This window comes from Passer domesticus, chromosome 2 (genome assembly GCF_036417665.1).
Source record: "Passer domesticus isolate bPasDom1 chromosome 2, bPasDom1.hap1, whole genome shotgun sequence".
NCBI lineage: Eukaryota > Metazoa > Chordata > Aves > Passeriformes > Passeridae > Passer > Passer domesticus.
The window spans coordinates 53,204,183-53,227,811 of record NC_087475.1 but is presented as its reverse complement, the minus strand read 5'-3'; the positions used below and the strand labels follow the sequence as shown (position 1 = coordinate 53,227,811).

The window sequence follows — 23,629 nt, the reverse complement described above, 5'->3', positions numbered from 1 at the left end:
ATCTGAATGGATGGGTATAAAATTTTTTTATATGTTATGAATACATTTAAAGTGGGGTATTTCCTGTAGCACATCTAAAATATTAGAAATATTATTTCTAATATTAAATGTCACTATATTTTAATTTCTGAAATTATACTATAAAACAGTAAAAATCTCCCTATGTATTCTCATGCTTAACTGCATTAAAATTAGTGTCTCCTCCTGATATTTGCTCAAGTAGATAAAATAATATTGGTTTTTAGACATAATCACAACTGAATTTTTTAAATGGAGGGTAAAATTCTTTTTGTATAATGCCTGTAATTTAAAAATAAAATATTTAATCTAGGTTTTCATTTAGATATTCCGTAACAAAGTAAAATTGTTGATTTCAGAAGTCATTCCATTGTAACTCTTTTGGACATGCATAAACCAGAAATTAATTATCTTTTGATAGCTTTTTACCAAGAATGTCTGAAGTATTAGGTTACACTAGATACCATTTTTAGATGTCAAATATTTGTAAAATAGAATAGTGTATTACAGTATAATAAAATTAATTTAATCTGTCCTTAAGCAGTCTACTATGTAATAGAATCATGTGATCAGTGGAAAAAATAAGCAGTTTTGGTCTACAAATCCTTTAAAAAGTCTGACTGTATTAATTTGCTTAGATGTGTAAGTATTTATGTCATAAGCCATATTATCAATAAGCAACTTGGAGGGATACTGTTTGAAGTCCTACATATTTGAACAATGAAATATTATACATATATATATTAGTACAAGCACTGAAACAGCAATGCTACAGTGTTTTGCTTGTACCAGCCTTTTAGTTCATAAATATAACTTTTAAATTGGACAATAAAAAATTGTCTGTAACCTTGTTCATATTGTTCTTGAGAGGTAAATACATTTTAAGAAAACAATCTACTTGCACGCTAGCTGCTAATCCTGGCATTTGGGGGACTTCTCAGAAAATAAGATGTCAAATATCTAGATATATGATAAATGTCTTTCCTAACTTTAGAGGAAAATACTGCAAAATATTGCTTGAATATGTGGAAGGGAAATCACCATGTAACAAGCCAAAAAAAATATTTTGGATGGATTTTTTCAAAGACTGTGTGAGTTTTCAACAACAGAATCATACGCCTCAAGGTGAAACAATTTCCCATCCACTGAAATGCACCAGTGTGCATTGTATCTTTGCCTACCTAAAGGTCATAAATGTTTAATAGACTCCTCCATACACATCTCTTAAATTAGAAGGGCCAAGGTGAGGAGGTGCAAAAGTTAAAGCTGGAAAACAATACAACTAACATCATCATTTGACCATTTTTTTTTCTTCTTCTTCTTCCAATAAACTGGTGTGCAAGGCTAAAACGAATCCTTATAACTCAATTCTGTCAACAAAATAGAACTGCAAAAGAGCTTGTTAGTTTTGTAACTTCCAGGAAAATACCTGAGATTTCTTACATCCTTTATGCTGCTAAAAAGCAACTGTATATGTCATCTTTATGATAGCTAAGTATGCCCCAGGCTGAATAGGGTTATGATAAAAGCTCCTGAATGTGGAAATAAATCAATTTTGAAATCAAGGTGACACAAAGGGGAAAAAAACTATAGGTCAAATGACTATGTTTTTAGCATCTGTCAAGTTTTGAGTAACATTTGAAAGAGAAAAGTTTCTTTATTAAATCTGCCAAAATATATTGAAAATTTTATAATTTTTATGAAGTAGTTATTTTGCCTTTAAAAAGGAATAGAAGATTGTACTTTGCCAACTTGTGAAGATGAGTGAAACGTAACTATTATTTGAGAATGCTCGAATCCAGCATTTAAATCCTTTAAAATTGCATCAACCTTAGAAAAACATAAACTGGAGTACCTAACTAATATTGACCAGTACTTTAGCAGTAGCACAAGAAAACACATATCTGCTGGCTCCACTATATCTGCATAATCTCAAAAATAAATTTGAAAATATTATCTCTGGTTTGACAGTCTTCCAGGAAGAAATTGATACTGGAATAAAGCACATCCTACCAGGCTGCATTAGAATGACAAAATGACTGAAGCAGACTCATTCCTGAAGAACAAGAGACTTAGTTAAAAAACAAGACTTCAATATTTACAGAAAGAAAAACTTTTAGACTAATAGACCTCTTCATCACTTACTATTCTTTGTTTTCCTAACATATTGAGGGACTTTTATTTTTTTGGAAATGATGCATTGTTTTGGAATAAAAAAACAGACATACTAAATAGCATTCCAGCCATCTTATAAACTAATCAATCACTGTGAGGGCCATGAGAGTTCTTTCACATTTCAGTGGAGTCCACCAGTTAATTCACATACACTCAATGTAAGTTTATAGTCTTACAAGTTTTTGTTAGTCCGAAATTTTAGCCTCAAAGCTAACTTTTGATGAAGTACATCATCCACACCTTTTGCTACCAGTGGAACAAATATCTAGATGAGGGATACTATATACTGTCACTCTAATACTAGTACATAAAACAGCATAATGATAGGTTTAGCTCATTTTGCAGTCTCTCCTGAGAAAGACAAATGCAATGGAGTATGGTTTGTCATCAACACCAGAAGGGTTTTCTTCTCAGTGAATGAAAAATAAAATATAAGCTCCCTACTGAATACCAATAAGCAGAAGCAGTTGAAAATATCTCAAGACTGTTGCTAGTAGTCTTATTATAAATTTATTTAAGTGAAAATTCTTTTTATTGTTCCTTATAAATAAAGGTCTACAAGCATAGGCCCTATAAGTACAGGCATCATGGGATTTCCCTGATTAAGTGTCCCTCTGTTGCAGATGAGAAGAATTGGCAATGATTTTTGCTTACATACAGCAGAGATGGCAATGAGTCTAAGATTGAGCAAAATCATATGGATAACACAAGGAGTATTCACTTATAATTTTTCAATTAAATATTGAATACCAAGTTGTATTTAGCAGAAAAAATTACTGACATTTAATCAAGCCCTTCTGAAAAGAAATAATGAGATAAATCTTTCCCACCTTATATGTTAAGATAAACCAATTACTCAAATATACCTACTTTAACTTTTGCAATCTGTACACATTTGAGTGAATACTTTCATTATTCTCTTTTATAGCATTCAGAAACAGAAAAAAAAAAGTAAAACATTCATGAAAAATTTGAAGAATACCTTTAAATTGAGAGCTTTAATCACTTCATCTGTGGTGTACTGCCCTACTAGATATTCTTGGATGTGTAGAAAATCTATTTGCAAAATTCAAGGTACTGTAAATAAAGTGTATTAGGCTTATATCACCACATTTGAAAGTGACAATTTTGATAAAGGAAGGAATTCATTGTACTGTGAATATCCATCACTTAGACAGTTCTTTATTTCTTCTTTTCTTAGCTATGTTTTTGGAGTTAGAAAATATTCTAAACACAATTCAATTTTATGTTATAAAATTTTTTCAAGGAAAAAGTTTTATCTCTACAATTTTTAGTTTGTGTCACTTCAATGCATAGTGTCACAAATAATAGTGTCCTAAAATTACTTAAATGGGATGTGTAAAGGGTGATTTTTTGTGTTTGTGGTAATATACGATAGTACTGTGAATAAAAAGGGATTAAAATAAGTTTCAAAGAGATTGTCTTTCACACACCTTTATAGAATTTTCAAGTAAGTACTAATTAGACATTTCTAGGATTAAGAACATCTGTTTAAATTTACCATCATTAAGCTAAGAAAATAATGCTACCAGATATTATTTTGTATTTAAAACACGCATACATAATTTGATACCTTTCCACGTAGTCCAGCAGACGAGAACAGTGATTAGAAGCAGGAGCATCATGACCTCCAACTGCATAAAGAAAGCCATCACAGGTAGCCACGCCTACACCTCCTCTTCTCTTACACATAGGAGCACACATATTCCACTTATTTGTGTGAGGATCATAATATTCCATTGAGCTCAAACATGAACTTCCATCCCGACCTCCAACAGAATATAACCTAAGAAAGTCCACGCAAATAAAAGTGTTGATAAAACAAGAGCTCAGAATTGCAGAAGTAAAAACAATGAGTATCTGGTTTTTTATCTGACAACAGAAAATAGAAAAAAAATACATAATATTTGAAATCATGTGAATCTCATATAGTAAAAAACCACAGTTTTCAATATTATTACCAGTCTCACGTGCTATTTAGTACTTTGTCCACCTGAAGAGGAAGGAAGATATTTCTTTCTCATAATGAATATTTTCATTCTTTCATTACTGCATATTCAGTCAAGAGCATTACAAATGATATGCAAGTTTGTCTCTAAAGGTTTGAAAATCATGTAAGCAGGGTTGCTGCCTAAACTCACCATTTAGGAGATGGGACTGGAAGTGCAAACTTATAACTGGTAATCCAGACAAGGAAGAAATATGCAATCCATTTATTATAGTTTCTCTGTGGTTTTGCTGTGCATCAAACTATTAAGAAGCACAAACAATATGGAAAACAGGATCTGATATTCAACAAATTCCACATAAAAATCTATCAATAGGAACACATTTCCAGCATGAATTTTACACTTAAAATATAGTAGAGATCAAATATGAAATGTGTTGCAGATAGGAGTGTCACATTACGTTTTAAACATGGATTTTTAAAAATTGCTACCTCAGTTTCAAGGCTCTTGCTTACACTGGAGAAAATTCTTACCCACACTAACAGCAACATATCTACTTTGCAAGAAAATTATAACCCCCAAGCACGGTGTGTTGTTTTTCGTCATCAGAATGTTTTATGAGGATAAAGTTATGTTGAAAAGTAGTGGACAACTTCTGAAGAGTATTTTAAACTTGAAATTATAAAAATGTGGTTTAACAAAAATGATGTTGTGTTTGTAAGCATCTGCAGGCAAGAAACTTGTTTCGTTCTGCTGTTTATAATGGGTCCCAGGAGGAAATAGTTCTGATTGTTCTTTCTCCCTTATACCATGCTGTATTCATTCTGTATGAATCTTTTTGCAGTCTGTTGCCTTTTATATAGTGCCTGGAGATTAACTAATAGAAACACAGGCTATTTTAAAGTCCAACCACTAAGCAATTTCAGACGTGAAAGCTGTCTCTGTAAAGCAATTACTCATTTGGAAGCTTTTACTGTCCTAAGCACTCTATGAATTCAGAGCCATTTAAATGTGCATTTGCCATTACATTTCATTGGTATGGATGCTGATGAATAAGAAAATGCTGTACAACCACTGAATATGTCACTGAAGCCTGAGAACATTTTGGTAGTGCCTGACAGCCATACCTGTGCTCTGACTAAAGCACCCAGGAGAATCCATACTCCACTGTGAGAGATACTAAAGCAAATACACTTTTTTACAATTGCTTCTTTGGATCCAGACCTTTGGATTTAACTTCATTTATGATTATCAGATATCTAAAGATGAAATCAATATTAAAGCATCCAATTTTGTTAATCTGTGGATGTCTACAGTATCCAACTTGCGGTTCACTCAGACTAGTCATCTGAGCCTAAAGAACAACAATAAAATTATTTAAATTTTACCAAAAACAGTTATAGTAATATAAATGTAAATATAAACATTTACATATAGGTGTCTGCAAGGATCTTATCTTTATTTTCAAAGATGTGACTTGGTTCAGCTATCCACAGACAGTTATAAAACATTTTTTGTGACATTTAAGTTATGTTGACATTCCTTCCAGGCTGAGAGATATGGAAAATAGTATAGTACAAAAACCAGTAGAAAAAAAAACATGACTGCTGGCAGCCTGAAGCAATTTAAATGTAAGTAGACAACTACATATCGGTAAGTGAATTGATCCCCAAAAACATAAACCATGATTAAGATTTCTAAGATTGTAAAATTTTTTTCTTACTTGGACAGGTAAACACTGTACACCATTTAAAAAATGCAAAGAACCAACATTTCTGCAGACTTCAGTGCAAATAATCTGGTGTACCCCTAAGCAAAATCCCAACAACTTCGATATTTCTTCTGGCATGAGAAGTTCTTATTTATTCCATTGTCTTTCAACTGAAATAAATCAATAAGCTGATATTTGCACACTGAAAGTAAAACATACTTTCTCATTCCTCTATTCCAATTAAGACAGGTAATAAAATATAGCTGAAGGCACTCTTGAATTGCTGGTAAAAAGACAGCAAATGCTGTTCACAAGTACCTTATGAAGTGATTGGGACCACCTAGTCTGTTGCTAAAATGCTCTCAGGTATTCAGAACAAAATTCATTTTCAAAATCATATTTTGGAGCTAACATTTTTTGAGTTTTGTTGTGTTTCTATCTTTTTTCTCGAAGGAATCATTAATAATTTTTTTTTTTTTTTTTTTTTTTTTTTTTTTTTACTTTCCCAAGGGTAAAATAAAAATAGATAAGGAAAAGTTGGAAATGGAGCAATTGTTTTAAAGCTGTGGTTGTGGCTGTTTGAACAATTCAGTCAGAATTTGCTTCCAGTCTTCAGTCAAATTTCCAAATCTATGTTCACAAAGGCTCAAAAATGACTGGGGAACGGCTCTGCAACAGGCACTGAATATTCAGGATACTCTACATCTATCTGAAATTTTTGAAATATTTATAATTAAGGCTATTTAATAGTCTTTCTTTTTAAAGCTCGGGGTGTTATTTTATCAGATGACTTTAAATGAAATAATTTTTTCAGCTTTCTCTAGCTTGTCAAAAATTTGTAATACAATTTCTATAGGGAAAAACAGAATGCATTTCTCTGAATTAGCTGAATTACTCCTCATGGTGTATCCCATCAAGACTAGAATTATTATAAAAATAGTAATCATATATCCCTGCTTAGAGAGCAAGACCAGCAAGGAAAAGAAATCATCCAGGACTGAACACTTTTATCTCCACAGTCAAAGTTCTGCCTGTGGAGATATTGTAGATTTCTATTCCTAAATAGTCTACATTTCAGCTGATTCAGACACTGTGCATGGATAACAAATTAGGCCAAGCTCAGCCTCTTCTGTCTTTTCAGGGTTTGGTCACTTTTACTAAGATGGAGAGAGATTCCTGAACATTTGTATACATATAACTATATGTATAATTGGCTAGAAAAATGACGTAGAGGTTTCAAAGTAGGAAACATTAGGAGAAATCACAACCAGCTGGATCAAAAGCATTTATCTCAGTTCTGTCATTACAAACCTTTGATAACTACTCAGAAAAGACAGTTTTAAATTCAGTTTGACAAGCCAACCTCAAAAGACCAGACTGCCTTTGATGTGAGGTGGGTATGGTTTGTGAAACCAGTTGAATCATGCCCTTGCTGCATTTCTTAATGAGGTTTTCCCTTTCAAAATTCTTTCACTATGAATATCAAAGACCTTATCCAGTCTTTTGCTTAGGCCCTTTTGTACCCTTTTCTGGCCTTTCAGTGTGTCTGAAAGAGTAGCAGAGAATTACTCTGGCACAAAAGATATCTGCTTATTAGCACTGAGGGACAGTAATAATTTTCATCAGTGCTGGACTATTGTATTGCTGAATCAGTCCATACCTGGCCTAGGAATCAGAATATAGAGAGAGATATTTATCCATGCTGCCTTGATTAAGCCAATATAGTTCACTGGCAAAAGTTGAAAATACAATAATTTTGTGAATGGAACACATTAATGAAGTCTTATTTCTGTGTGTAAATTTGAAAGGCCATTTGAAGTATTTGTAATGCAGTAGGGAAGTAAATTAAAAGTAGAAATTGACCACCCAAAAATGGAAAAATATACAGTCATAGTGTAATTTCCTGGAATTAAATTAGTAGTAACTGCTAGTAAGTTAGATAGGGGCCCTGAGAACTTGATCTAATGGCTGGTGTTTCTACCCATGAAAGGGGAGTTGGAACTAGATGATATTTTTGGGTCCTTCCAACCCAAGGCCTTCTATGATTCTGTACATAAAATATTGAGAGAAAACCACCCTTTTCACGGACAATATTGTTATGAAAAAATTTGACTTCCTACACTGAAAATTTTAGTTTCCTAATAGAAAGAACTTGTTTCAAGCAATTTTAATTGTAATCAGAATTATATGGGCTACATTCTCTGTACAAGACCATTGACTCAATGCAGATTCCACCAGCTGAAAAACATTCTTGACTTTATCAAGCTATCAAGTAGGTAAGGCAAAATAATCTTTGTAAATTAATCATTTACTACAGCATGTGCATGAGGCTCTTTATTTGCTGTATTATTAAGACACACAGTGAACCTGTCATTAAATAAGAATTTTTAGTGAATCCATAGAATTACTTTGTGCTAGACTGAGATAATGTTTATGAAACTAATTTTCTTTGTGAGTTTAATAATTTTAGACCATACAATTGTTCAATTTCTTTTGTCTCAGTATCAATTTATTTAATGATTTTGACTAAAATATTTAAAAATATCTACACCTTTTTATAGTTTCCACAGTTCAATATAGTTTCCATAGTTTCAATATGTGTCTCATTTTCCCTCTAGTGGGATACAGAATAATTGTTTTTTCTGAAAATAAAGAGTTTGATTTAAACCAGAAATTATCAAACATCATATTTACAAAACAGCAGCAGCATAACAATGTCATAAAAGAACCTGAAATAATTTCTCAAGATTCAAATTAATTTGTAAAACTATTTATAGATGAAAGTACATTTAGAGTAAAACATAGTAAAAACAGAGACAAAATTTTCAACCAAAAAATTCTAAGGCTGGTAAGTGTGTTTGTTATTCTTCCCATTGAAAAAGAGCTTCACAAAATTCATTAATAATAGCTAATAATTTCCTAAGACAAATTTAAGATACTGCCTGGTTAGGTAGATGATATAGATGAAAGCAGACATGTGACAGCATGAATTTTTTTTACAAAAAAAAAGATATAATTAGGCAGGATGCAAAATATCTTGGTCATATTTAATATATTCATTTGTTTGTAGTTAGTGAGAATATTGTGGGCAGAAAACATGCAGTTTAAGGCATTTTCCTTTCTCCTTACCTGACAGTATGCATGACAATCAAGGTACTTTTCTTAGTTCAAAAGGATTAGTAAAAGAATAAGTGAATCACCAATAAGGCATAAGAGCAAAAAAAACCTCAAGCAACAAAGCTATGAGAAAAAAATGGCACTGATGGGAAATATAGTAGTTTTGGTCATACTTTCTTGTCTTGTTAGTTTGGCATGAAATTTTGAATTGATACTTCAGCCTTGAAAAACACAACTAAGCATATTAATACTTCCTTTATTTAATAATTTTGAGCAGTTCCCTAGTCTTTGCTGAAGTATGAAAATTATCCATGCATTGCACTTATATGGCTGACTTGCAAAAAAGTCTTAGGGCATTTAGTCTGTGATCTTTACCATCAACAAACCCTTCTCTGTTCAACAAATTCAATCAATAGTGTAAGATTTATCTGAAGCTGGTCTACTGAGTCAAAAGAAATTTCATGTTACCCAAATATTAGTTATTAAAAAGTTAATCAAGTTTCAAATTGGAAGAATAGGAAGAGTGGAGATGGCTTGGTATTCTATTCTGCTGAGTATAGTATTTGGTAGCTGTTGTCCGTAAAGATATTTAGTTGAGCATTAAATTAATATTTAACTTTCTTTAATTTCAGTCAGATGTGTATATTTAAATATCCTTCCAGATTACATGTATGTGGAAATAAGGAATTATGTGAATACAGATGATAACACACAGGAATACACATGTACACATGTCTGTGTGTGTAGTCTAAGTTGAAGCCTACATTTGATGTGGGAGGATCTCCAGACTGCTCCAACTGCACTGCACAAGGGCTTCCTTCCTGCCCCAGCATATAGGCCCCAAGAACCATGTGAGACAGGCTCAGATTCCCATACTTTATCTCCCACTAAAGATAATAGTGAAAATCCAAATTTTAGTCATAATCAAAAATATAGGATATTAATACCTTTTGCAGTCTTGACCACAAGAGAGAAAACTGTTATTTCTCACTGTTTTTTAAAAAAATCTGTGTTTAATTGTGGAAACTGTGCTTTTGAAAAAATAGGCAGTAAATTTTCCTAGACTGCTTCCCACTGTCTAGACTGGTGCATATGTTACATTCAAAGCTTAAATTAGATGGAGTGACACTACTGCCTTTTTCTGCCATGTATTAGGACAAAGTTAACTGACTAAGTCTCTTTGGCTGAAGTACCCGTACATGTCCAAATTAATTCATACCATACTAGATCATATGCATATCTATGTAGAATTTATCATTCATTACAAAACTTACAAGGAAAAAAAAGGAATTATGTAGTAGAGACAAATGGTTTCTTATTACAAAACCTGAATGACAGACCTTATCACAAATTACAGTCATTCCAGCTGTACAACAGTCAACAGCCAGCTAGTCTGAAAATTTTGTTGTGTGGGTGATGGATGAAGAGAAGGGCATAGTGGGGACATACACACTAAAAGATGTAGTTGTGCAGTAAACATTCAAAACAGAAATGTGGTCCAAGAATGTGGGACCCTGGCCACAGTATAGCCAGAGAAAATAGGCTCATCAATTTTCCACCCTGCAAATAAGCAATGTTTTTAGCATCTGTTGTGTCTCCTACCAATCAATTAGTTTCTAAAGAGGAAGGCATCTTAGCTGCATATTATCTGCCTTCAACTGTAGGAAATATAGTGACTTTGCATTAACGACTCATGATTTCAGTAAAGATTCATTATTTCACCTTTCTCTTATAACAGTGACATATATTTACCTAGCTTGTATCTTTTTAAGGTAGCCTAGCCCCACAGAAAGAAAAGCAGACCTGTGCAGTGTCTCTCTCTTTACAGGCTGGATGTAAAATAATAAGTTAAATCTTGCTTGAGAAAGAGAGAATATGATGCACTTTGAATTAAATGGAACATTCACTGATCTGCATGAGACCCCCATGTAGGATATATGAATTTGTGTGCAAAAGCACAAAAAATCAGACCAGGGCACTGAATTAGTAATCAGCCTTAATGATTCTGCTAAGAGAAAATGCCACAGATAGTTTATTATATGATGCATGAAAGTCAAAGGAGCAGAACTCCTGGAGGAGGCTGTAATCAGCCATACAATCAAGTTTTTTAGGTGGTTATATGAATGCAATACATTCCTAATTCTCTCATGCCAAACACTGAACTGCTATTAAGGATTTTGTGGAATTATTAACCTTCATCTCTCCAAGGTCAGTTCAAAGCAATTATATTCCTTGTGAGTGACTAACTATAAGATGATTTTGAGAACCTTTTTGTGTTCACACTAATTTGGTTTGAATTTTGCTATTTTTCATAAAAATTAAGGTTCATCAGGCTAAACTTTCTCATAGTTACTTTGTAATAGTGCGTAATAATTATACGGGACATATTAAACTAAAGTAACTGCTATTTACAGCAGACATAATACTGATCTAAATAACACAAGTTTCTTTCCAGTTTTTCTCATTAAATGACCTGAAAACAAAACATTCCACTGTGCATAGGCCAACATCTCTATTGGGTAGCTTTCTGCATTTCCCATTCAAAATGAAACAGAGAATAGCTGGGAAAACACTGCCAAAACAATAATCCAATTTATGAAAATCCATTGCTAAATGAATCCAATTATTGCAAAAGTGGTGGAACTGAATGAATGTAACTGAATATAAATAGATAAATAACTATTAAAAAAATCCCAAAGCTACATAGTAATTAAAGTCTCTCTACCTAACTAGTAAAATTGAAAATGTAACAAATTAATTTGCATGGGTGTAAAGGGAAAAATAATAAATATGCATACACAAATACATTTTTTAAAAATAACAATTAGTATATTCTATCAGTACTTAAGCAGCATTGATAGAATGTGGAATCTGATCTAAATTCTATCTGTTGCAGTTAAGTAAGAGACAAAATTTGACATTACCAATTGATAATAAATAATTACTTAAAGGACACAGCCAGAAAAACAGTGCTTTTTATGTTAGACTGTCTTTCAACAATATTATGAAAAAAATATCAATGTATCAGGCAAACAGGAAAAAGGACTTTTTTTCAACATAATTGATGGAGAGAGATGAGGCTTGCCAGACAACTCCAATTTTAAAGATGTCGGATTCGATTAAGAGGATCTATGCTTAGGGGTTTGTTCCTGTAAAGGAAAATATCTCTGGGTCAGCTTATGCATTTTGCCTGTAGTATTGGCATTGCATTTTCCTGCTTAAGATAATCACCAGTCACAGGCACAGCAGCTTATGGGGGACACTACACTGCAGTAGCAGGTCATCTCCAAAAGGACTGCAGCCCATGGAGAGCCCATGATGGAGCACGGGAAATGTGTGAGGAAGGAACAGCAGAGAAAAACAATTTTGGTCTGACCACAATCCCCAGTTCCCATCCCCCTGCACCAGTCAGGGGTGGGATTATAATGTTATACAAGACACAAACTGAGCCTAGGAAAGGGGGGGAAGAAAGGTGGCATTTTAAAACTTGGGGTTTCTTCTGACTACCCAGACTCTATTTTTATTACTAATGAATTGTATTAATTTTCTCCAAGTCAAGCTTATTTTGCCTGTGACAGCAAATGGTAAGCAGACAGTTGGATATTGATGGGAAATAATATTTTCTTGCAGCATTTCTCCTTGCTCTTTTACTTTCCTTCAGAGACAACAAATATGTACAAAACTTTTCCTTAAAAAAAGTAAAATATTATTTAAAAGAATACTGACAGTGGTATTTCTAAAAGTTAAGATTAAACAATTCCTCGCTTTTTGTCATCTATCATATATCAACAGCATTCTGTGGTATTTAATAATAACAACAGCAGCAGGGGAAAACATCAAGTTAACTATAGCACATATTTGAAGATGTGGCAATCAATAAAGGGCAGGACTACTTTTCCTCGACTCCACAAGATAGCAAGAAATTGAACTGCTTGCCAGTGTGTGTCAAAGTCATGATTTTTGACACTTCAGGTACTGCTGTGATGTTCTACTATTCAGTCAGCCTGTGGATCCTATCAACAGCTGAGCATTTTATGCTTTTGTAACACAGATTTAAATGATATTCATTAAAGGGCTCAAGACTTAAGGGCCAGGCTTTCTGTCATGAAAGCTACAGTTGCTTCAAAAAATAGTGAAAATTTCGAACATACCAATAGAAACAAAGGAATATTTTTTGTAATGCAGTCTTTGTGGACATATAATAGAGCAACACAGAAAAATTTCAGTTATGGTAGTGACATAAAAATGTTTAGAATAACATAAATCTCTATGATACAGAGAATGTCTTTGAGGAGTATGTACTCCTGATGAAAGTGTGTAAACTAAATTTCATTTTCACTTAGAGCTATACCATTAGCATAAAATATGTTCTGAAATTAAATTAAATTAGTGGAAAGGTTTAGTGTTTTTAGGGAATGAGCAGTTCATGTATTGGAGTTTTTTCATAGTAGGATAATAAATAGCTATGGTATTAGCTATAAATTTGGAGGCATTTAGATTTTAAGTTAATGAAAGGATTAGTATTTATTGGATTGAATATGTCAACTAGATTTTTTTGTTCTTCTTGAGTTTAAAATTAGGAAATTAAGAAAAGTTTGAAATAGATAAGTGATGATTTTAAAAAGTTTCTGGAAAAGATAGACTTTTTCACACTTTTGGTTCCTTGGTGCTTCTAACTTATATTGCACAAAAGTTCTATTGCTTCAGCACTGTCTGCTGACAACCATAGAATGCTGGTCTTTATATAGTATAACTTGCACACCAGCTACACACCACTTATTTGAGCCCCAAAGAAGATTCAAATAAGTCATCCCAACTTTTGATTCACTATTTGCATGTAAAAAGCACCATCCTCTACCAGTCTTTTTTTCAAAGTGTAGATCTCCATCCCACATTTAGTATTTTAACACCCATATCTATTGCTAATCTGAGGAAGTTCGCACACTCTTTCTCTTCCAGTCTCTGCAACAGGGTTGTTAACAGTAACAAGGCAGAGAGGATGATGCTGTTTCCATATCAGAAGGGATTACTGACCATATTTCATCCCAGGCAATTCTACAGCCATGGCAATTCCTACAACACCTACCAAAATACACTGAAAATTGATAAAGACATCAAGTTAAAAATAAATAATTTTATATATAGTAAGATAACACACTCCACTTTTGTGTTACTGTTTGACTATGAGAAACACATGAAGATGAAGGAGATGGAATCTCCAAAGCCTCACCATACATTGTTAGTGTTACCCAGAACCTATTGTTGACTTTGAAAACAAAAAAATATTACTGAAAATGAAAATTCTCATATTCCAGTTTTTGGAGTTACATAAAAATACATAACATTACCCTTTATATGAACCAATAAACAGGCATTTAGAACCTGATGCGAGGTTTGTGGACATGACCTTATTGTCCCCATATTACTTTTTTTTCATCTCTAATTTCCCAGATGAATTGCAGCTATTTTGTGCCTCTGTTTCTTTGCAACTGTACTGTATCAGTTTTGTGGCTTTTCTGTGGTATGACACGCATTTTTGATAGTCATGGTACACATTATATGACCTTTGCAATTTCACTTGAAGTTTCTTCAGTATGGATGACAAGAATTCCACACATTAAGGCAACATGAACATTTCCAGTATTAATAAAACTTTATGTGTTCTTAGGTAGCCTTTCCATTTTTTTCTCCCAGATTTCTTCTTCTATTTTTTTTTCTTTGCTAACAACATACAAAGCTTTTTTCACCTCTTCTTTTACTTCTTAGCATTAATTTTCTTCAAACATAAGGCTTGTTAATTCACTCATAAACTACTAAATATTCTATTTGTGTTGCTTCTTAAGGTCATCCAAATATTTCTGTATTCATGTGGCCAACATGAACCGTATGATATTATTCCCTTTGGTCCCACTTTGAATGGTCTGATAATTAACTAACTTGCTCTTGCTGTTATACTCTTTTAAACCAGGACAGATCTGTAAAGAATTGCAGGGGTAACTGTGACATCCTAGTTATTGTACACAGTCCTTTTCTTCTTCAAATCCCTGTACTATACACCTTTTTTTCATCTTAAGTATTTATTTCATATGTAGCACCAGATAAATTGTTCCATTGAAATTCTGGTAAAATAAATTTGTCATGTGTCTTTCTTTTATCTCAAAAAACACATTTATCTTTTATTAGTTGTTCTAGTTCTCCTTACAACTAAGAAGACATTTAAGAAAATTAATATTGCCTGTGTTTCTTATTGAAGGATAGTAACTATTGTATCCTATTACTCTGGGAAATCTGGAGGTAACAACCAGGCAACCGCTGTGTGGGGAGGTGAAGATACTCCACATAGCCCTCCTGGGTGAAACAGTACTGCAACTTAGAAATGTAATAAGGCAGCATGATTACAGAAAAGAACCCTGGCAAATGGACTAAATTTAAAATTTAAAAAAAAATCCAAAACTTCAGATAGTTATTTTTCTGAATTTCTGAGAAATTCAGTAGGAATTTATTGCTTCAATAATTTAATATATTTTTCAAATTAGATTATGATCTAATTTGAAAAATATGATGACACAATCCTTTTCATCTTTTAGGAAAGATGTTGATATAACAATTTCAATTTAAATATGCATTTCAGTGAAATAACATTCATTTCTGTGCGCCCTGTTTTGCCAAATTTAGATAGTATTGTTTTCAATTTTTTTGAGCACCAAAATAATTGATAATTTACTTGCATGGTCTACACAAGTGAGCTTCCGTAACACTTTAATGCATCAGGAATTACTAAGAGGTTACTTACAAATCAATCTCCTTACTCAGATCCTGACGAGATCAGAATATTAAAGCTTTAAATTTTTTTATTTATTTCTCGTAAACCAAGAGAAAAATACAATTTTCATTTTTCTGCATAAAATCAATTTAAATGGAAAACAAATTCAGCCAACCACAGAGCAATGGAAAATCACAAATGGAATAGTTTCTCACATTAAAACACAAAAGAAGTGGCTATACTTTTTCAAGTCTCTTAAGAAACTCACATTTGAAACCACTATCCATTTTATTTAAAGTGCCTGAAACTTTAAATAGTGTGAGAGGTACACATGCAGAATAGTTTGTAGCACTCTCACTTCAACAATCATCTAATGTATCTTATTTATTTACCTATTTAATTCACTGCTGAAGAAAGAAATCATAATCAATAACCAAGAAAAAACTCCTCAGAACTTCCATACTAAAATATTTTTCTCCTTTGCTGAATGTTAAACCAAACATTGTGTTTCTCAATGAGAAATCCATTTCCAATATCCTGAGGAATGCAGCACATGTCAGTTGTGTGAAACAGCAATGTAGCAAGAATAGCACCGGGAAGTTGAGAGGTCCTTACGTATGTTTTCAAGTTGCAGTTCTTGACATATTGGATATTTTTAAAAGATGGGTACTCAGATAAAAGTAATAAAAATCAATGGCATATTTCTACTTGTTGTAGTGAGACCACTGCTTTTCAGTTTTTAATGGCATCCATCCTGCCTTTCTTGGACACAGATAACACCTCTTTTAATTTGAAAGTGTTTGATATAAGTAATGCAAAATTCAATTGAGTTAACTGGGAAGCATTAAACATATGGTTAGCTCTGCAAAACAAACAAAGCTGGAATATATATGCATGGCCATATGCTGCTATTCATGATTTTAAATCATTTTTTCCAGGGTTTTTTGTCTAGATGTTGCTTCTGCTAGTCTGCTGCATGGCTCGTTCACCACTGAAACCAGTTTCTTGTAGAGTAACAGGGCTATTAAAGCAGCTTTGACCATTTGATCTACCCTGGAACATATCAATGCCACTGTAACTTAATAAGGGAAAGCAATGACAATTAAGCTTCATTGGTTTTCAAAAGAAGTGTTTCAATTGTGTAAGCACACCCTACTCACTTGCCATTTAATGCTGCTACTCCAACAGTGCTTCTGGCAATTGACATACTTGCCACAAATGTCCACTGCTGACTTTGAGGGTCCCACCTCTCAACTGTGTTCAAATAACTCCAACCATCATGTCCTCCCACTGCATAAATAGGCCCTTCAAGCACTGTAACTCCTAAAATGAAGGAGAAAGTGAGAGAAGATAAAAGTATGTTCCCTCTATCAGTAGTAAAAATTTTAAAAAAGTTTTCTAAAACACAACCAACAAATGAACTATATATTCAAAATGAAAATGGAAATACCAATTTGAGATTTGATTAATTAAGAATCAACAAACAGGAATAAAATTAATGCCACTCCACATGGCTCTATGAAAAACAGGTCATGTCAAACAAACTTAATTTAATTTCTTGAGAAAATTGTTTGCTTCAGAGAATAACCTGCCAGTGATTTGATCTTCTTAGATTTCTGTATTCCCTTTAGTTTCTCATGACATTCTAATCATGAATTAGCTCTTTAGAATAGCAGTAAAGCACACAATAAAGTAGTGACTGGACACCTGGTAGATCTCTGATTATTGTCAGCCTAAGGGGATTTCACTGAATGGAATTGCTTCTAGAGGGGTTGAAGTCTCTTTTTTTGCACCATTTTTGTCAATAACATTGAAGAAAATGAACAATTCTTCAGTAGCAGGAAGATTGAAGGACTGGTACAGAATCAAAAAACACATTTGAAGGCTTGAGCAAGTAATTAAACTGAGAAATTTAAGCTGCTTCCCCAGTTTCATTCCACCAAAAAAAAAAAAAAGAAAGAAATAGCCACACACCTTCACAGAAAAATAATGTTGGATATATAAACATTCTTTTATCTACTGAAAAAAATAAAACTAAATGTAACATGTGAAAATTGAAGTTGAACATATTTCAATAAGAAACACTTTTTAACTGTGAATGGTTTGAATCACCCAGTCAAAGAAACTGATGAGTTCTCTATCTCACAGTGTCTTCAGTTAAGCTTAGAAGGCTCTGGAAGATAAGTTATAGCTAAGCACCATTTGTTACAAGACAGTGAGCTCAGTAATTCCATTCTATGAATCCATGATCCCAAATGTACATTGCTCTGAAAAATCTCAGGCTAAATCCAGTCCTGTTTCTAAGTTAAAGTCTTTTTTTCTTCCTCACTCCATTTCACACGGTTTGAACTAATCAAAAAGTCAGAAAACAATAGATCATTAAAGTTTCAGAGAATGGCTTTGTTTTTTTTCTTGAAGAAAAGTCTATATTTGATTTTAAACAAAGTGAAGTCTCCTCTCACTATGTAGGAATGTTTTGTTCTATTTCAGAAAAGTAATTAATTAAAAGTTTATTTTACTTTAAAATTATATTTATCAATGAGTTTGAATATGTTTCATCTCAGTGTTCACAGAAAGTACTCCTGAACTTTGGGTGTTGATTTTTGTTTGTCAATATTTTTTAACTGAAAAAAGAAAATAATTCAAAAAACCCTACTAACCCTTAGAAAAATTTTCTTCCAAATGAAGGTTGAACCTTTTCTTTTTGTATAGAACTCATTCTCCAATTTTTTCATTGCTTTACCTAGAAATACTTTCTATTCAATCACATGTTCCAGTTATAATTTCTCCAGAATATTAAAGTGGATATTAAACTGAAGTAATGATCCATATAGCTCAATATTTAATCTCAGAACACAATGAATGTGGGAGGATGTGTCAGTGGTCACATAAAAAATTATGGGATTACATGCTAACATATGTAGTTTGGGGGTGTTTTTTTGTTTACTCTAATATCTAATATTTTAAAATATACTTAAATCCTGAACAAAGAGGTTTACATTATAAAAGAATTATTTACTATGATTTGTTATAAAAACATGGTTCTCCTTAGCTTTTTCATCTATATACTCTTCACTAAATGCAAAGTTAAATAGAAAATCAAATTCTTTTTGGGATAAAAAATTAATCATATTCAAAGGAAGTTCAGAGGGGTAAAAGTTTTTATACACATACATTTACACATAATTGGTGTCTAGACAAACACACAAACCCTCTGTCACCTTCACACATAAACAGTGTTGTGTTGCGTTGCATTGTTATGCAGTGAATTTCACAAGGAAGCTATAATATGCATAAAAAACACATCAGTTTTGAAATTTCCAGCTTTTACTTCCTCAGGTAACTTACTTGCACTTTCACTAGGATAGAAAGTGTTTTCCTCAATTACTCTGTTTATCTCATTCAGTATTTAATTTTTTTTTATTTACAGTCCTTCATGGTTGAACTTTATTCTCATCTATTTCCTGCTGGAAATTAAGCCATTACACTTTTTTAATTCACTTTTTGTAGAAAATTTGATTTTCTCTTAATCAAAGTACCATTCTTCCTGCAATTTCATGGATTTTTGCTATTTTTTTATGACAATGAAAACTGATAAGCTCATTGCATTAATATAAGGTTACTTTCTGCATTTCTTGTTACAAAGAGAGAAAGGTAACATTAATTAAATGCATTTTATACAGAAAACAGTCTTCTCTGTTCTTCTCATCAGAACTTTTCTGAGTGTATGCAATTCAGATTGAACCCTGTGAGATGCACAGTTCCTTCTGATTTTTTCCCCATTTCAGAAACCAATATACTGCCCTCAGTAATTTCTGGTGCCCTTTTGTGGAATCTGCTGCACAAACTGCTGCATCTGCTGGGTTGCATCTCTGTTATCTGTGTTTAGACCCACTTATTTATGAAGCCCTGTATTTGATTCTTATGTTTTCTAAGAAGCCACGTTGGCAATGTTCTAAGCTACACAGAAGTTTTTTCTTTCTCCATTAGCAGCGCTTGAATCATATGTTTCAAAATATTCTAATGAGTAGTAATGATAATGTAATCATCTTAAATACTCACTTATATAAGTAAGTGTATAAATACACATTTCTTATTAGAGAGACTGCATCTCATATGAAGAATTCAATATTAAAGCATTGAATTTAAGCATTTGGTTTGAATCACCCATCATCATTCTAAGCTTACATGTTAGAATGTCTATGTGATTTTTATATCACACATATGGACTAAAGGGTATTCCAGAGGTATTTCTTGAACCTCCTTATCACGCAGGATGGATTGCAGTACACTTCTTCTCTGACTGAAGTTACTGAACAGTGCATGATAACAGCAAATGGCAACACTACAATCAAAATCTTAAGGGACATATTCCCCAAGATCAGAAAGCAAAATATTTTCCAGTAAAATTGATGAAGCAAGACTATTCTCTTTTCTGAATGTTCCAGGTCATTTGTTTTAATAGAAAAAAAATTAAATTCATTGTAAGTAGTCTGTGTTGAAATGTCAGAGTTCCCATACTATTAGCACACTGTCGAATTCCTCCTCCTTAAAGAGCAAAGGTACTGAACTCTATACACCTTTTATTTTTTTAAAATGGTGCAGCCAATTTCTGCTTGGTCTCTTGAGATAAGATTTTTCATCTTTTTGTAGTCAAGATACTGAACAGTGTATTAGAAGATCAAAGTTCATTTCAACTTCATGAGACAGGTTTTCATGTTCATTGTGTATCCTAGAGAATACTAATGTCAGAGTATATAATTTTGTTTTCTGTCATCTCTGTCCACAAGATAATAAACATCCTCCTAGATTTACACTCAGAATGTAGATATTGAAAAATATCTACAGGAATGGGCTTTTCCTGTTTCTAAATGAGAAAATAACTATTTCCAACTGACACTTGAACTCATATTTGTCATTAAGCAAATTGCACAGAAGAGTAATGCTGTTGGCTCTTTCAGGAGAATTTGCTAAGAGAAGAAAAAGGACAGAAAGCCCTCATACCTTTTCTTCCTGTACGTCATCTTCAACAATTTGGCAAAACCATTTTAAGCCATGAGAAAATAAAAAATCCTCTTAGATTTAATTTTTCACATGATACTAGTGCTTTGTTGTTTTCTGACAAATGTAATAATACATTCAGAAAGGGAGTATTTTACTGTAAGAGAATTACATTAAATAATAAAATATATTCTTTATCTGAACAAAGAAACTGAAAACTGGTGGAATCAGATCTTACTTTTTAATTTGTAGAAAATAATAATTCTGGCACTGAGGGAGTAATTTGTTCTACCCTTCCTTTGATTGATTACTTTCATTTACTTGACACTGTGAATAGTTTGGCTTTCCTAGTTCTCATAGAGTTGCAGAGCTAAACAAGCTATGAACATCCCTTTTAAGAAGCAGCTTGTTTTCTTAAGAGGAGATATGTTCTCAGCAATATTTTGAGTAGCTAAGTGCAGTAAGTACAGTGCAGAGAATCCTTAATGTTTTTCTGAACAAAAAAAAGTACTTGGAAAATAATTCTTCTAAGCATTTTGACCTAGGAATTTATAAAAGTAAACAGTATTCTTTCTAAACTAAATGAGATCTAAAAAATTAATTGTCTAGTTTGCAGTAGCAGGCATTTTCCTTTGATTGCCTTCACAAAGCTATGCAGCATAAAACCCTATTATGCCTAATTAGGTGCTCAATCTGTACAGTTCCAATTATTTATACTTGAAGACTGGAATGGGATTTTAAATTGCTTTTCTGTAATGTTACAAAATAAAGGAGCACTGCCTATAATATTTTTAATTCTGCTGTTCCCTATCTGCCTGATGGACTTAATTTTACAGAGTAAAATCTTAAAAAGTGTAATTTTTTAATAAAATTATTGTAAATATAGTTTCATAGTGACATTTGGATACAAAATGTCAAAGAAAAAGTATCGGTGGTGCTAGCTGTACTGTAGTCTCTGCATTTTGATATTTGCAAACATGAAATTTAAACTTGCAAGGATATACTTGTATGCAACAACTTTAAATAAGGACATTAATTTCAAGAAGATAACAGACATGCACTATATCATGACATTGAAGCTGAGAAGACAAATCAGTAGTTTACTATCCAAGTATAAAACTTGATCAAATAACATCCGGACTTTATTCTACCTTTTTAAGCTGTGCATTTATTTAGTGTCCAGGTAGAAGACCATTTTTAACAAACTCCTTTCTCACCCACAGAAGCATATTTATACAATTTTGTATTAATTGTAATTAATATTGCTGCTTGTCCTTACTCTATTATTTCCCTCTTTAAGTTTTAAACCAGTCTTCTTCCATAGTAGTGTTATCAAAGAAAGTAAAGTCCAATTTTATTTAAATTATGCATCATGAATTAAATGATTAAATCTTGTATTTAGTTCTCAAAGCCATAATATTAACTGAGTGGGAAATACAAATACTGTTCTTTGGATGCTGCATATAGGACTGCCATAGGCCAATCTTAGAATTTAGTGTGTCATTAGAATTGACTGGCTTACCTTCCTTAGAGAATATTCAGTGACTCAATGTTGAAAATACCTATTCCTATGTAAATTCACAAGTATCAAGGCTGATTTAAAGAATTATAGCAATATCACTGCCCTCTTGGGCCAGAAGATATTACACTAACTTGTTAATATAATGCAAATTTATAGAAGCAAAGATCTGCCTGTCGACCCTTTATTTGCATTCAGTTTTGCAGATAAGACACTAGGTTCTCAATTCTGCCACACTATTATCCTGAGAACATGACTGAGAAATTATTATAAGTGTTGCTGTTATTATTTGTAACTCTTTAGTGAATTGGGTCACGATCTACTACTTAGTAAAGGTGCAAAGTACAAAGAAAACGTACTTAATAACTCAGAAAAAAAAATCCCTCTAATGTTCCCCATGATTAGGAGAAAAATCCAAAGCAGAAATCTAATACATGCAAATCAATATTCCAGAGAAAATGCTTTAAAATGTTCAGCCCTTATTGCAACCCACAGTGAAAGCCATAACTTTTCCTGAGATTTCACATGGAAAAATAACTATAATTTAACTACATAGAGGCACATAGGTCAATATTGCCTAAAAGAAAAATTCTCAAATTAATCTCTGCTTCTGGGGTAAAAAATGCATCTATATCAGAAGATTGATGTACTCTGGTAAGGCACTCTGTTGTGGAACCCTTCCATTCAATGTTTAGGTGGCAAGAGGTTTTGGCATTTTTGTTTGTTGTGGTTTTTGGGTTGTGGGGGTTTTTTGTGCGTAGAAATCACCACATAAAGATGGAGAACACACATCTTAACTATAGCATTGTTTCATGAGGTGTTGATGTACTGAGAAAGATTAACCATTGCAGAAAAATAAGATATTTACAATAGGATCTTGACTTGAACTTTTATGGGACATGAATCTTTCTCAGCTGACCACAGCTGATCAAAATTATATGATATGGCATCAAAATTATATCAAAATGATACTGTGTGGTCATGCTCTGGAAATCTGGACTATCACTGCCCAGCTCAGTAGAATTTGGTCAGTGTCATATATGTGATAGCATGAAGTACTATAATATGTTCAGTTGTCTGCATGCTCTAAGAATCTACTATATGGAAAAGTTTCCTTTATCCAGCTGTTTGGCACTGTAACAAACATTATGCAAAATCATTATTATATAATTCAATAATTATTTTATTTATAAATAGTTGCTCCACAATATTAGGAAATTAATTAGTCATAAATAATTACAGTTTTATCATATTAGTAGGGTATGCCCTAATCTGTTGGTTTCAATACTAATTCACTTGTCTTCATTTTACTGACATTTCTTCCTTCCTGCCTTTCATCTCCGGCCTCCAGGTTC

General features: G+C 32.7%; 1 protein-coding gene across 2 annotated transcripts in view; it reads right to left on the bottom strand.

Moving 5' to 3' along the window:
• KLHL1 (kelch like family member 1) overlaps window positions 1-23,629 on the bottom strand; it is a 190,475-nt gene that overhangs the window by 9,808 nt on the left and 157,038 nt on the right. For both annotated transcript variants that reach the window (XM_064408608.1, XM_064408609.1), the window contains 2 exons: window positions 16,915-17,077; window positions 3,788-4,000 (listed from right to left, as the gene is read on the bottom strand). In XM_064408608.1, coding sequence (XP_064264678.1) covers window positions 3,788-4,000; window positions 16,915-17,077 — 376 coding nt within the window. The remainder of the gene's footprint in view (window positions 1-3,787; window positions 4,001-16,914; window positions 17,078-23,629) is intronic.